This window comes from Corvus cornix, chromosome 9, assembly GCF_000738735.6.
Source record: "Corvus cornix cornix isolate S_Up_H32 chromosome 9, ASM73873v5, whole genome shotgun sequence".
Taxonomy (NCBI): domain Eukaryota; kingdom Metazoa; phylum Chordata; class Aves; order Passeriformes; family Corvidae; genus Corvus; species Corvus cornix.
This window is the reverse complement of record NC_046339.1, coordinates 23079720-23092300: the sequence shown is the minus strand read 5'-3', so window position 1 is coordinate 23092300 and position 12581 is coordinate 23079720. Positions and strand designations below refer to the sequence as shown.

Here is a 12581-nt window from a genome sequence, read left to right as displayed (position 1 = left end):
AATAATAATAATAATAATAATAATAATAACAGAAGCAGTGGAGCGAACTAGGGATGAAAAAAGAGAAGAAAAATATACAGGGTCTTCTCTGTAATACTATTTGCTGATGGTGTAGTTATTGTTAGCTGATACAGCCTGCAGTTCTGCCAGTAAAATAAAAAGAAAAATCACCAAAAATTCTGTAAGGAGTAGGTGATGTTCTGCTAGTAAATCGCTACTGAGTACATAGTGCTGAGATAGTTGTTCAGTATTTAGGAAGGAACTTTGAATTATTTATATTAGCTTTGAGATCCTCAGGATTGTCAAGAACACGCCTTGATGTCAATCAGATAACTGAGGAAAACGTGGAGAAAACTGTCTTTACAAAAACCACCCAAAGTGAGAGAAGCCCAGAACACCCTGTATCTCCAGGAAAGAGAGAGATGGGTAAAAACATACATACTTGCATTCCCTTGTATCTTGCCTCAACACAGCAAGTTCTTTTAAACCAGGCAGTTTTCTCCAGCAGAAGAGGAGTAGCTTAAAACTCAAAACCTCATCCTTATAATTTACAATTTTAAACAAGGAAAAATACAACAGGTACCAAATAATGAAAAAGCAGTTAATAAATACAAGCTATGAAGCAGTTTTTATCAAAGTTGTTCCATGGAAGGACACTCCTATTAAAGGGAAAAACCAGAGCAGGATGAACTGCTGGGAGAGAAAAACACTGCCGGTGGCTTGTTCATTATTTGCCCAATTTTTGACCAGAGGAGTAACGAGAAGTTCTGCTCAGTGTTAAATGAAAATGGTTCGAAAGACCATAACATTACAAATAAAAGCATAGATCACCTCAAAATGTGTTAGAGAAAAAACTGTGACACTAATAATGCACAGCTGAGAGCTGCAGATATATCTACATGCTGGCTTTGCAGCTGTGTTTGGAGTTTGTAAGATCTCTGCACCAGAAAAGGGCCAAAAAACGTGGGATGTGACAAAACCCCTTGACTTTTAGTGGTGTTTGTTCTCACAAAGCTTGGGAGGACCCTCAGAACAGGGTCTGGAGCTGTTCACACTGCAACGTCACGGCAGAGAGCCCCAGATCCTTCCGAAATTCCCTTACTCTTCTTTTCCACCGCCCAGAGTAGAAAGCAGGCTGCTGTCCGTGGAGGCTCGGTTCGCACAGCTGGACTCCAGCCTGCAGACCCTGGCGCAGGAGTTTGACCTGCAGGCGGAGATGCTGGAGGAGGACCTGAGGCGGGACATGCCCTGGGCTCCTGCGGCCAGGTGAGCACGGCCAGGGAGCAAAGCCAGCGACCAAACCCCGGCTCCAAGCCCGGCCTGGGGCACTACCGGGGACGGGGCAGCCACGGCTCCTCAGGGCAGCCTGTGCCAGCGCCTCACCATCCTCACAGGGAAGGATTTGTTCCTAACATCCCACCTAACCCTGCCCTCTGACAGTGGGAAGCCGTTCCCGCTCGTCCTATCACAACAGGCGAGCCTCCCTTCCCCCTGAGGGCCCGCGGCCTCTGTCTCCCAGCAGCCTCGGCGGACCAGGTGGAAGAGGAGAAGGAGGAGATAGAAGAAGGGGAGGAGAAGAAGGAGGAGGAGGAGGAAGGAGAAGAGGAGAAGGAGGAGAAAAAGGAGGAGGAGGCGGAGCCCTCAGCCGGGCGGCGGGAACGGCCCCTCAGTGAGGGGCGGAGCGGGGCCGCCATTGCGGGAGCTGCGGCCTTTCCCGGGCACCGGAGTGGTGGGTGCCGAGTCCTCGCTGGGACCCCCTCAGGGGCTGGGGGTGACGGGGGCCGGGGGGGCACGAGGGGTCCCTTTTCGCTGGGCGCCGACGTCCTGGGGGTTATTTTTTTGTCAATAAAAATAGCGGAAATAATAAAACCCGCCTTAACGTGTATTTGTCTCCATGGCGAGTTCTCTGTGAGGAATGGCAGCTTTTCTTTCAAGGGCCTCCTGTCTCTGAAGCTGCCTGTTTAAGAAGCTTGTAACTTAAAAATCAGTGGGTTTCCTCTTTTGTTATGTGTGTCTTTTGTTTTCTCTCCCACAGTATTGCTGGGTCAAGTGGAAAAACCGTGTGAGGAGACAGATGACCCCCACAGTTTCAAGTCATAGAGGAAGGTGCTGGAGTCTTAATTCTTAATTTATCTTAAGAAAAAAAGGTATTTTAGCTTTATAGTCCTAGCTTAAGCGAGCGAATGAATGAGAAAGAAGCTGCTCTTCTCTGATGTATTTCACATTCAGAATGTGCTGGAAGCAAGCTTGTGCCAAAAGCAGCTCTCAAAGGATGTGGATATACTGAAAAAATGAGTGAATGGAAGGTTAAAGTAACTGGAATAACGTATCCAGCATATCATAGATAGGGAGTGGTGGGAGGAGAGGGGAGTAACAGAAGTGGCTGGAAGAACTCTCACCTTCTTTTCCCCCCCTCTCCTTACCACCTCCTTGCTATCCCCAAAGCACCTGTTACAGTAGGAAAACCTGGTAGTTTTTCCATGACTTCTGTAAAGATCTGCTTCTTCCTCAGGAATCTCTCAGGTCCTGAGCAAAAGCAACCACTTAAGCAGGCTTCTAAATCCACGAATGTTTTCTTAAAGTAGCTGTAAAACATTTTGTATTTTCCTTTTTTTTTTTACTTCGCATAAGGAACATAAATGTTTGTTTTTGCTTTCAGGCCCTGATGTTGTCCTAGTGCTGTTCGTCTAGCTCAAGTCAATATGTCGACGAAATCCAAGGCCCCGCTTTCCTTGTCCGACTGCCTCTGCCAGATTTGCATGGAGATCTTTGTGGAGCCTGTCACGCTGCCATGCAGCCATACCCTCTGTAATTCCTGCTTCCAGATGACAGTGGAAAAGGCCAGTCTTTGTTGCCCCTTTTGTAGGCGTCGAGTCTCTTCCTGGGCACGGTACAATACCCGCAGAAATACTCTTATCAACTGGGAGCTCTGGGAGAAGATTCAGAAGAATTACCCGGAGGCGTGCGAGCGGAGGATTAATGGGCAGGATTTGGATGAGGAGAGTAAGTGAAATGTCTCTTGTCCTGGGATGTCTCTGCTTTGCCATGGTAATTACTGTGGGTGGACTTCAGATGTTGGGAAATACGGAGCTGTGGGTAGGCAGCTGTGAGACAGAGCTCTCCTGCAAAAGGGGCAGGGAAGAGGTGGGCAATGCCTTTTTCATTTGTAGTACAGAGGATGGAAATTACATTGTCTGGTCATTTCAGTGAGTATTTGTTTATGCCTTTGGTGCAAGGTATTCGTGTGTGGCTGTCTAGCCTTGTTCATTGCTCATTTGCAGCTGTAGCGTGTGCAAGCAGAGTGTTTGAGTCTGTGGGTGTGTTTCTTTATTGCTGTCAAGTAGATGAAGTGATTAAAAGATTCTTAGGTGTTAATTAGTTTGGTTGAAATTCCAGGGGTTCAGTCAACGCAGGAATCTCTGAGCTGAAAATTGTGGTGTCAGAGAGAAGGAAGTGAAATCTGATTAACTTTTTGAAGAAGGATTTTGGGGTTTATTATGTTGCAAGCTCCCTTGGGGGAGGTTTTTGATAGGTTGGCTGTAGGGCAATTAGTTTCACTTGCAGTGTGCTGAGGTTTTTAATAAAAAAGAGTGAAAGACACAAGTTATGGTCAATGTACCAACAGAGAATGAATGAGGGAATGGTTTGGGACCTTAAAGATCATCCCATTCCACCTCCATGGGCAGGGACACCTTCCACTGGACCAGGATGCTCCAAGCTCCATCCGGCCTGGCTTTGGATGCTTCCAGGGATGAGGCAGCCACAGCTTCTCTGGGCAGCTTGTTCCATTGTATTTGCTTTATATACAGTGCTTGGAAAACACCGCCTGTTCCTGCCACTGTAACACCGTGCTTTTCTGCTGTGTAAACTTTGTTCCTTGGTATTTTTTGCTTTATTCTTTCCTTTTTTTAATCACGGCGCTTGATTTAAGTCAAATCATTTCCAGGGTATGGAGTTAAAATCCTTTGTTGTTGTTAAAATCCTTTGTGGTTGACTGTTATGACTTTGTGTTTGTTGACTTTGTTTTTTTCTTCTCCTTCCTCTTGCTTAGTCTGTGTCCCCAAGCCACAGCACCAGCTGAGCAAGCCTGGGGAGCTGAGGCAGGAATATGAAGCAGAGATTAGTAAGGTAAGTCTAAAAATACATTTAAAAAGCATAAATGCTTAGTATCCAGTTTTTTGAATTGTTCCCACAAACAGCTGTAATGTTATTTAATAATAAAGATACTTAAAAGGGCACTGCAGCTGCAAGAACCTACTGGTCACTCCTGAATCATGAATTAAATTGATGGGAGGGATTTCTTTGTATTTGACATGAGGTAACATTTCTCAAGTTTTCTTGATCTATAACCTCCTACCTCACCTTTCGGTCAATGTACATGAAAGTAGCAAATGTAGAAATTTGGAACTGTTTGGGCTTTGGGTTTATATTTGCTGCCTTGATTTCCCTCCAAGTAAGAGGCTGCAATTAGATAACCTTCAGTAATGAACATACAGGATTTTCTTTCTTTGTTCACTCTGTTACCTGTGCTCATTTGAAAATCAGAAAAGATTTTAAAGAATTCCCAATTTTGCCTATTTAAGGATCCTTCTTCCAATTCAGACATAGTAGTATTAAGATTTAGAGTTGGCAAATATATGAGAATGCACCTTTCCCTGAGAGCCCCTTGCTGGTGGTGACAGGAGCACATGAAGCAGAGGACTGGGGGGAATTTCCAAAAAAAGCTTTATTCTTGAATTACTTTGCTGTCCTCGTGGAGTTGCTGGTAACTGATCTCTCAGCACATGTCTGCTGTAAGGAAGGCAGATTTAAAATTCTTGGCCTGCTGCTTTGGGTTTTGTGTGTTTCAAGACTTCTAGAAGGGAGATGTGCTGTCTTTGGGATATATAATGATGAAAGCAGGTTGAGCAAATGCTGTGGAATAGCTGGCATTCAGCCTTAGAAAGAATTCTAATCCCAGTTTCTCTGTAGATCCGTGTATTTGGAGATCTTAGTTTTTGTTACTTACAGTAATGGAGTTTAGCCTTGCAGCTGAGCAAGGTTAATGGTATAATCTTACAGAAACCAAAAGGTTTGTCACTGTGGTCAAACCCAAGGCTGTACACACAATATCCATGTGATTCTTACACCTTTGAGACTCGTGCAATGAAATACTGCTGTATTTTTGTGAACAGCGAATGGTTCACGTTTAAGGAGTGTCAGCTGAGAGGTTCTGGTGTAAAGTGTGGTCCTGCAGTAGTAACCAGGTGGATTTTTTAAAACATCTGGTTTAGGTGGAGGCAGAAAGGCGAGCACACGAACAGGAGGAGAACAAGGCGAGTGAGGAGTACATCCAGCGGCTGCTGGCAGAGGAGGAGGAGGAGCACAGGTTGGCAGAAGAGAGACGGAAGGAGATGGAAAAGCAGCTGAAGCAAGATGAAGAGCTGGCCTGGCAGCTCAGTAACAGTCTGGTGAGTTAGCATCGAGGGGGACAGCAGCAAATGTCAGTATAGTGCAAGCAACTTGGATTTCTAAGAGCAAATGTTAAAATTTGGAATAACGTAAATTTATTTTAGTTGTAGTTGGAAGCTGTCATCACCCCCCAAGTACTTTAAAGCCTTGATTGACCATTAATTTCTGAAAAACCAGTGGGAGGGTGAAGCCTGTGTAATACACACTTGAAATCCAGCATGTGTACTGCATGTTTTCATTGTGAAACATTTTAAAACATTGATTTTCTGCTGTATGCTTCCTTTTCCTCATAATTTTAAAAATGCTTCTTTGGAAGAAATGAGTATCTGTAACCTGTACTGGAAGAAAGGAAGTACAGGAAATATGTACCTTACCTTTTGGAGGTTTTTTTGTTTGATTAATTTGTTTTGGTTAGTTGAATTTTTGCTGCCTAGTGATGAAACCTGTGTACTTATTTGAGCAAAGCCTCCTGTCCCTCACTGCTAGATCCAGGAAGGTGTATGGAACAGGGAACATGTGTTTTTCCATAACCATCCATTACAGTTCTAGAATTCTTTGGACAAAAGTAACTAATTCTGCAGCAAAACCAAAGTAGTTCCCTGAGGTTTCTGCAGTTTGTGTTGTGTTTTGTTTTATCTAATGCTGTTTTCACTTGTCATGGAAGAATGAGGATTCTGAGGGACACGTGCTCGGCAGCCCGTCACCAGCACACAGCCTCTCCCTTCAGACATCCCCACTGAACTCGGGCAAGGCAAAGAACAAACCAAGCAACTCTGGAGACATTCAGAAGTAAGGCGTTCAGCCAAGTGTTTCTTCTTTAATTATTGGCCTGTTTCAGTGTCCCTCTGCTCCATTTGCTTCTTTGGAATGCTGTAGGCCATCTTCCCTTGATAACTGGGGACAAATGTGAAGTGTTGAAGGTTAAAATGTTTCCTCAAAAGAGGAGAAGGGAAACACTTGCCCTTGTTGTTGTTTTTTGTTTGTCAGAATGAACCTGAAGATCTTGAGTAATGCAAAGGACTGATAGTTCAGGGACAAAATGTTTAAAGGGGTATCATTTTTTTTCCTTTTAAGGTATCTGTCTCCAAAGAATTATGGTATGTTGGGATCAGCATCGTTCTCTAGTACCACAGGAGGAGGCAGGAGCAACTCTGTCTCTGCGGTAACTGGAATCATTCTGTTATAAATCTCAAAGTTAGTCATTATTGGGATATTTTCCCCTTGCCTGTAGGATTCCAGTGCTCTATTCCCCTTGCACATCAGCACTGGGCAGGTTATACTGCCCTTATTAAGCTTCCCAGTTCTGCAGCCTACTGGAAGAGGATGTACCCTGATTTACATCATTCTGTGGCTGTCTGTCTCATCATTCCTGTGATGCCTCTGAAGATGATGAGCAGGCCTGCACAGCTGGTCTGAGTCACTGATAAGAGGAAAATGCTGCAGTTGTGGTTTCAGTCCTTTAGCTGGCCTGCTGCAGTTATTTTAAGTATTTTCATTATTATTAAACAGTTAAGTATTTTTTAAAAAGAGAAGTATCTGAGTTGCTATCCCAGAGCACTCAGGGGCAATGCAGCCATGAGAAGTGAATTTGGTATTTATTCACACCCATGGGCTTTTGATAAATTTACTTTATTAGTGGTGTCTCCCTTTCCTTCAGGAGACCACCAGCAATGAAGGCAGCAGTTCTGCTGTGCTGCAGGATGAGCAAGAGGAAATGCCAACCCTGTCTCCACAGCTGACCAGTGTAAATAAAGATTCCGGTGCTAAGGATTCATTTTTGGAATCATGCATGAACTATTTCAGTGCCTCAGCTTCAGGTGAAACTGCCACTGTCAAGCAGGAAAAAACACCAGGACCAAGTAGTTTAGAAGATGGAGTTCCAGATGCACTTCATGGGACCATAGAAGGGGAAGGGGCTAGAACAGTTCTTTCTACATCCAAAGAAGATGATGGAATTGAGTCAGACAGTGGCAATTTAACACATGTCCAAAGGATAAACCTTGAAAAGTCTGATGAAACTTGTACCTCTGTTGAGTTAGGGATGAATTGTGTGATGTCTGACAGCCAGACTGCATTGCATGATCTGGGGAAAGAGGCTGGACACCCAGATGTAGAGACACCAGAGAGGCCACAAAACTCTAAGGAGGTTCCCAAAAGGAAGTTACTGGAGGCCCCAGCTGATGTCACGATTGACTTGGGCATTCTTGATAAGAGGAGAAGAACCTTTTCAGAAAGTGTAGAAGACCAAGGAGAGCAGATGAGTGATTTTAACTTGCAAACACAAAGAGCCTTTGAGCAGCAGTTCTATGAAAGGCGCAGGCAGGAGGAGCAGGACAGGCTTCTGGCTCTGCAGCTACAGAAGGAGCTCAACAAGGAGGAAAGGACACTTAACCGACAGAAGGGCTCTCCAGATGAGTATCTTCTTCGCACCAAGCCACCTCTGTCTGTGAAAGACTCTCCTGCCAGAAAAGGAAGTTCCAAGGTGGCAAAAGACTCAAAGGGATCAAAAACACAGGCTGAAACCAATCACCACAAGACTCGGAAAGGTTCCTGCAATGAAAACTGGCAATCCCCTGCCAGGGTCCGGGTGAAATCCCCCAGCGTCAAGGAAGGAAAGGTTTTGAATTGTGTGGTTAATACCAGTGACACAAATGATATTTGTTCACTGCCTAAGAACAAGCAAAAGACAATCCTGCAGATGTTTAAAAGCCCTGTCGCAGAGTAGATCAGCAGAGCCATGGACATGTGGTGGAGTGGGAATGGTAACTGGAGTGGGAATGTGGTGATGTTCTCCTGTGTTAGGCAAAGCTTCCCTAAGCAGTTCTGAGTTGTTGCTTTGGAGTGGAACCACTTTGGGCAGCGGTGCTCTGAGTTCTGAGAAGTTTTAGTAACATACACCCCCAGAATGTAATATTTTTTAATTGTGCTTTTCTTGAATATTGTTTTCTAGCACTTGCAGCGCTTCTTGCAGGACTCGGAGCATTTCTTATTTTCTAGCTTGCATTTACATGGTTTGGAGTGTGAATACTGGTAGTGTTGAAAAACAAGGATAACTGATGGTCAGATCATAAAATGAGAATCTGAAGCCTTTAATGGAAAAGATGCACATTCTGTGGAGGAAACAAGTGAAAAATGAGTCTGTATTCCCAGCTGGCTTTCAGCTGCAAGGTTGAAGCTTCCCTCAGCACAACCACTGTTCTGTAAATTGAAGCATGTTGCTGGAATTTAGGCTGTTTCTGGAATTGCATTGTTCGCACACCCATTAACACGAGTGTAACCAGCCAGCCACTCTTTGCCTCTCGTATGCTAACCCCTCCCTCGGACAAAGAGGAAAGAAACTGGTCATTCTCCACTGCCAAAGCCAAGGGTCTTTCATGGATGCCAAGGCTGTGGGCTCCCATTCACCTCCATTCAGAGAGATCCCTCCTGCAGATCCCATTTTCCCTGTTGTTAAGAACAAGAACAAGAGACTTTTGTTTTCTTATTGTTAATGTTCTGCAACTTTACTCTTGTACAACTGTGTTACTGTATTTCATGCTGTTTAATTTTCATACTCAAACTGGTTTGAGTGTGATTACAGCAATAGTCCAGAAGTCAGTTATGATGGAGAAAGTTAAAAGGAAAAAAGCAACTGACAACTGGAGTTGTCAGTAATGACATAACTGTAATTAGAGGTTCACATAACTGCCCTGCCTGGCTGTAACTGTTCCCCTCCCTTTTTAGAGGCACTACCAAATACTGTTCCTGTTGGGTTTAAAACTAAAATAACTCAAAAAATTTTATAATTTAGACGTGGAGGTGCTGAGGCCTGTAGGAGGTTGAGGCTGGTCCAGAGGCAGCCAGATCCTACTATGCAGAGGAAGTTTTCCTGCTAATTGTTTCATCTGTTGTTTTATGAAGCCGTATTTCGGCTTTTCTTTGCTTCTTCAGAGCTACTTTTGCACTGTCTGTATTTGAAATAGAGCCAAGTGCCAGCTGCAGTGCTGAAGGGTGTGTGCTAGTCACCAAAGTCAGCAAATGTTTGAGTTTTGTTCATTTTTGGAACCCCATTGGTGAATTTAATTCTGTTCTGGGAAATTCCTAACAGACTTGTTTCTTCATCATCATCTTCTGATGGTTTAAGTTTTAAAAAACCAAATTTTATGGAAAGCATGACCAGCACACTGAGCCAAAAATATTAATTGTTGGGGTTTTCTTTTTCCCTGAAGCCTGTGTGTCTCTATCATTGTTGGACTTCTCACAAATAAATGTTCTGTTCAGAGATGTTTTTTGAGACAGTTACAGCAGGTGATCAGTGGCAAATCCTTCGATTTTTCTCCTGCTGCCTCAGCCATTGTTCTGGAAGCCTTCCTTCAATATGGATCTGTTTTTCTTTAATCCTTACCACAGTTGGGATTATTTTCTGTCTTACCCGTGACATCAAAAAAAATTAATTAAAGTTTTTTTTAAGGCAGAGCTAATGTCTGTTTCCATCCTGGTGACCTTCAGCCTCTCCAGTCAGAGTAAGCCTGTTTGTGAAAAACAAACTCATTTTTCAAAGCAGATGAGGAGAGTGTTTATTTGCTGCCAAAACTCTTTAAGTTTATGCCTGAGAGACAGCTTTGGTACCTGGGGACTCCCCATGAATTAATTCCAGGTGTTAAAGGGATAGGGGAAGCGTTAAGGGGGAAGAGGGTGAGGGAGAAGGGACCGTTTCCCTTTCTGGCAGCACTGTGCCTTGTGCAAGTGGCATGAAATCACATCCCAGTACATGGATTGCTGCATTTCACACCAGCCTCATTCCCTTTTCCTCCACAAGCTGTTCCATGGATTCTTCTTCCTTTCAGTGTGTGACTGTGTCCCTCTTTTATATAAGACTTGAGACATACACTGAACTAACCCCAGTTAGGAGTTCAGTAAGGGGGGTGCTTGCACAGACTTACTCCCTTAACAGCAATGGCAAATCCTGCTGCTGAGATTCCACTGAAAATCACAACAAAAATTACAAAACCTGCCATTTCAAAGGTTGAGATAGCTCATAAGTGTTTTTTGGGGTGTGTGTATCTACACCGGAGGGTGTGTTAAAGGATTTGGGGGATATTTGTGTTTTTCCAGCTCACTGAATGTTGTCTGTGTCAGAAGGGCCTCTTACATAAGAATTGTTATTGTTTTTAAACAGAATGCAAAAAAAGCAGGACTAAAAATTGATTGTTAGATAAAACCCAAACTTAACTGCAAAGTGTACAAAACCTGTCACCTACAGCAGCAGCCCTATCCAAGGTGGAGTGCTGCAATCCCTCAGGTCCCCCAAATGATCCCATTCCTCACCATATCCATGGCACAGTAATCCTCACCAGGCGTAATTTGGCCTATTTTAGATGTTCATTTTTAGAGGGTGGGATTTGGTCACTGCTGAGTGGATTTTGGCTGTTCCAACAGCTTGTTTCTGACCCTGTGGTCCGGGAGCTTTGAAGCAGGTGAAATCAGCTTTGTTGTACTACTGTTTGTGAAGCAGGAGCCTGTATTTGGGGTGTCTGGGCTGGTGTAACCGTTCACTGCTGCTCACCTGCCTTCAGCCCTGGTGGTTCACTTGTCCTGTTTGTGAACAAGTTCAGCTCATCCAGCTGCCAGGGAAAACAAAGCAAGCGCCAAAACTCCAAATACTTTACAGGCTTGGTTGCTTGCCTGAGGACCAGAGCTGGTGTGGGGTTGGGAAGTAGGGAGGGAATAAGGGAACAGATGTACCTGTTTCCATAGCAGTGAGGTATTAAATTTTTAGAATTCTAGGGAAACCTGAGTTTTCTGTGGTACTCACAGAGTTGACAAGTGTTACTGGCAAGGTGTTCAGCAGCAAGGCAGTCACATTCCTGCTGTGCCGGGAAACAGGCAAGGAGTAAAACATTCCTTTCCTGCCATTTCTCCAGGTGGCCTGGGGATCAGAAACACCTGGCACGGTGGGTGGGGACAAAGCCAGGGGTTTCCTCTTCTGGCTTTGTGACAATGATGGCAGGGTGACAGCTGTTCCTTGACCACCTCAGGTCCTGCCCCACAGAATCCCAGGCTGGAAGGGACCACAGTGGTCACCTGGTGCCACCTCCCTGCTCCAGCAGGGCCGTCCCAGAGCACACAGCACAGATTATGTCCATATGGCTCTGGGATATCTCCAGTGAGGGAGACTCCACAGCCTCTCTGGGATCTGTTCAGGGCCCGGGCACTGCCCAGGAAAGTTCTTCCTCATGTCCAGGTGGAACTTCCTGGGATCAGTCCCTGCCCGGTGCTCTGGTGCCATTGCTGGGTCCCCGGGGCAGAGCCCGGGCCCTGCCCGGAGCCCTCCCTGCAGCCAGGGCCACCCAGGGCTGAGGGCCCCTCTCAGCTGGGGCTCCTCTCGAGGCTGAGCAGCCCCGGCTCCCTCAGCCTGTGCTGGGCACAGAGATGCTCCAGGCCCTTCCTCATCTCCGCAGCCTCTGCGGGCCCCGCTCCAGCAGCTCCAGGTGTCTCCTCTCCTTAGGAGCCCAGAGCTGGACACAGCACTCCAGATGTGCCTCACAGGGCTGAACAGAGGGACGGGATCACTCCCTGACCCGCTGGCAGTGCTCTTCCCAGTGCCCTCCAGGATCCCACTGGCCCTTCTGGCCCCCAGGACACTCTGCCGGCTCGGGGACAGCTGGTTGCCTATCAGGACCCCCAGGTCCTCCGCAGCGCTGCTCTCCAGCAGGTACCCCCGCCTGTGCTGGTGGTCAGAGCTATTCCTGCGTCTCTCCGGTCACAGCACCTGGACCTGTTCCGCACTCGGCCCGCGGCCTGCCCGGCCCCTCGCAGTGCCGCGGGCCTCTGTGAGGGAGTAAATCCGCGTGGGAATCCCGGGCGCGTGTTCTGCGAGTGCCGGCCCGGCCGCTAAGGCCCGTGCTCGCTGCATGCGGCGGGTCGGGAATACCGGGAGGATTCCCAGGGAAAGCCGCTGAGGCGGCGGGGGGGCGAGGGGGGGAAAGGAGGGCGTTGCCACGGCAACTCCCGCCTCCCGCGCGGCCGAGGGGGCGGGGCTCGTTACCACGGCAACCGAGACCCCGCCCCCTCGCGGCGGCGGGCGGGGGAAGGGGCGCGCGCGCGGGCCCCGCGCATGCGCGGCGCGCGCCGGCCGGCGGCGCGTGTGT

At 46.5% G+C, this 12581-nt stretch overlaps 1 protein-coding gene across 2 annotated transcripts; it reads left to right on the top strand.

Moving 5' to 3' along the window:
* The first annotated feature begins 1621 nt into the window (after window positions 1-1621).
* On the top strand, window positions 1622-9907 carry RNF168 (ring finger protein 168). 2 transcript variants are annotated; one of them, XM_010411172.4, is made up of 8 exons: window positions 1622-1729; window positions 2036-2106; window positions 2660-3003; window positions 4052-4128; window positions 5274-5450; window positions 6116-6240; window positions 6526-6613; window positions 7109-9907. In XM_010411172.4, exons 3-8 carry the CDS (start codon window positions 2703-2705, stop codon window positions 8174-8176), a joined length of 1836 nt encoding a protein of 611 aa, XP_010409474.1. In that variant the 5' UTR covers window positions 1622-1729; window positions 2036-2106; window positions 2660-2702; the 3' UTR covers window positions 8177-9907. The 2 variants fall into 2 exon arrangements, with proteins under 2 accessions (XP_010409474.1, XP_019148461.1); XM_019292916.3 differs by having other exon boundaries at window positions 2036-2147.
* The last annotated feature ends 2674 nt before the right edge of the window (window positions 9908-12581 follow it).

Excerpts from the sequence above, each read along its gene's own strand:
- RNF168 (XM_010411172.4), top strand. The coding sequence starts at position 2,703 with ATGTCGACGAAATCCAAGGCCCCGCTTTCCTTGTCCGACTGCCTCTGC. Across the intron at positions 3,004-4,051 it reads GCAGGATTTGGATGAGGAGA|TCTGTGTCCCCAAGCCACAG; the intron begins GTAAGTGAAATG and ends CCTCTTGCTTAG. Across the intron at positions 6,241-6,525 it reads AACTCTGGAGACATTCAGAA|GTATCTGTCTCCAAAGAATT; the intron begins GTAAGGCGTTCA and ends TTTCCTTTTAAG.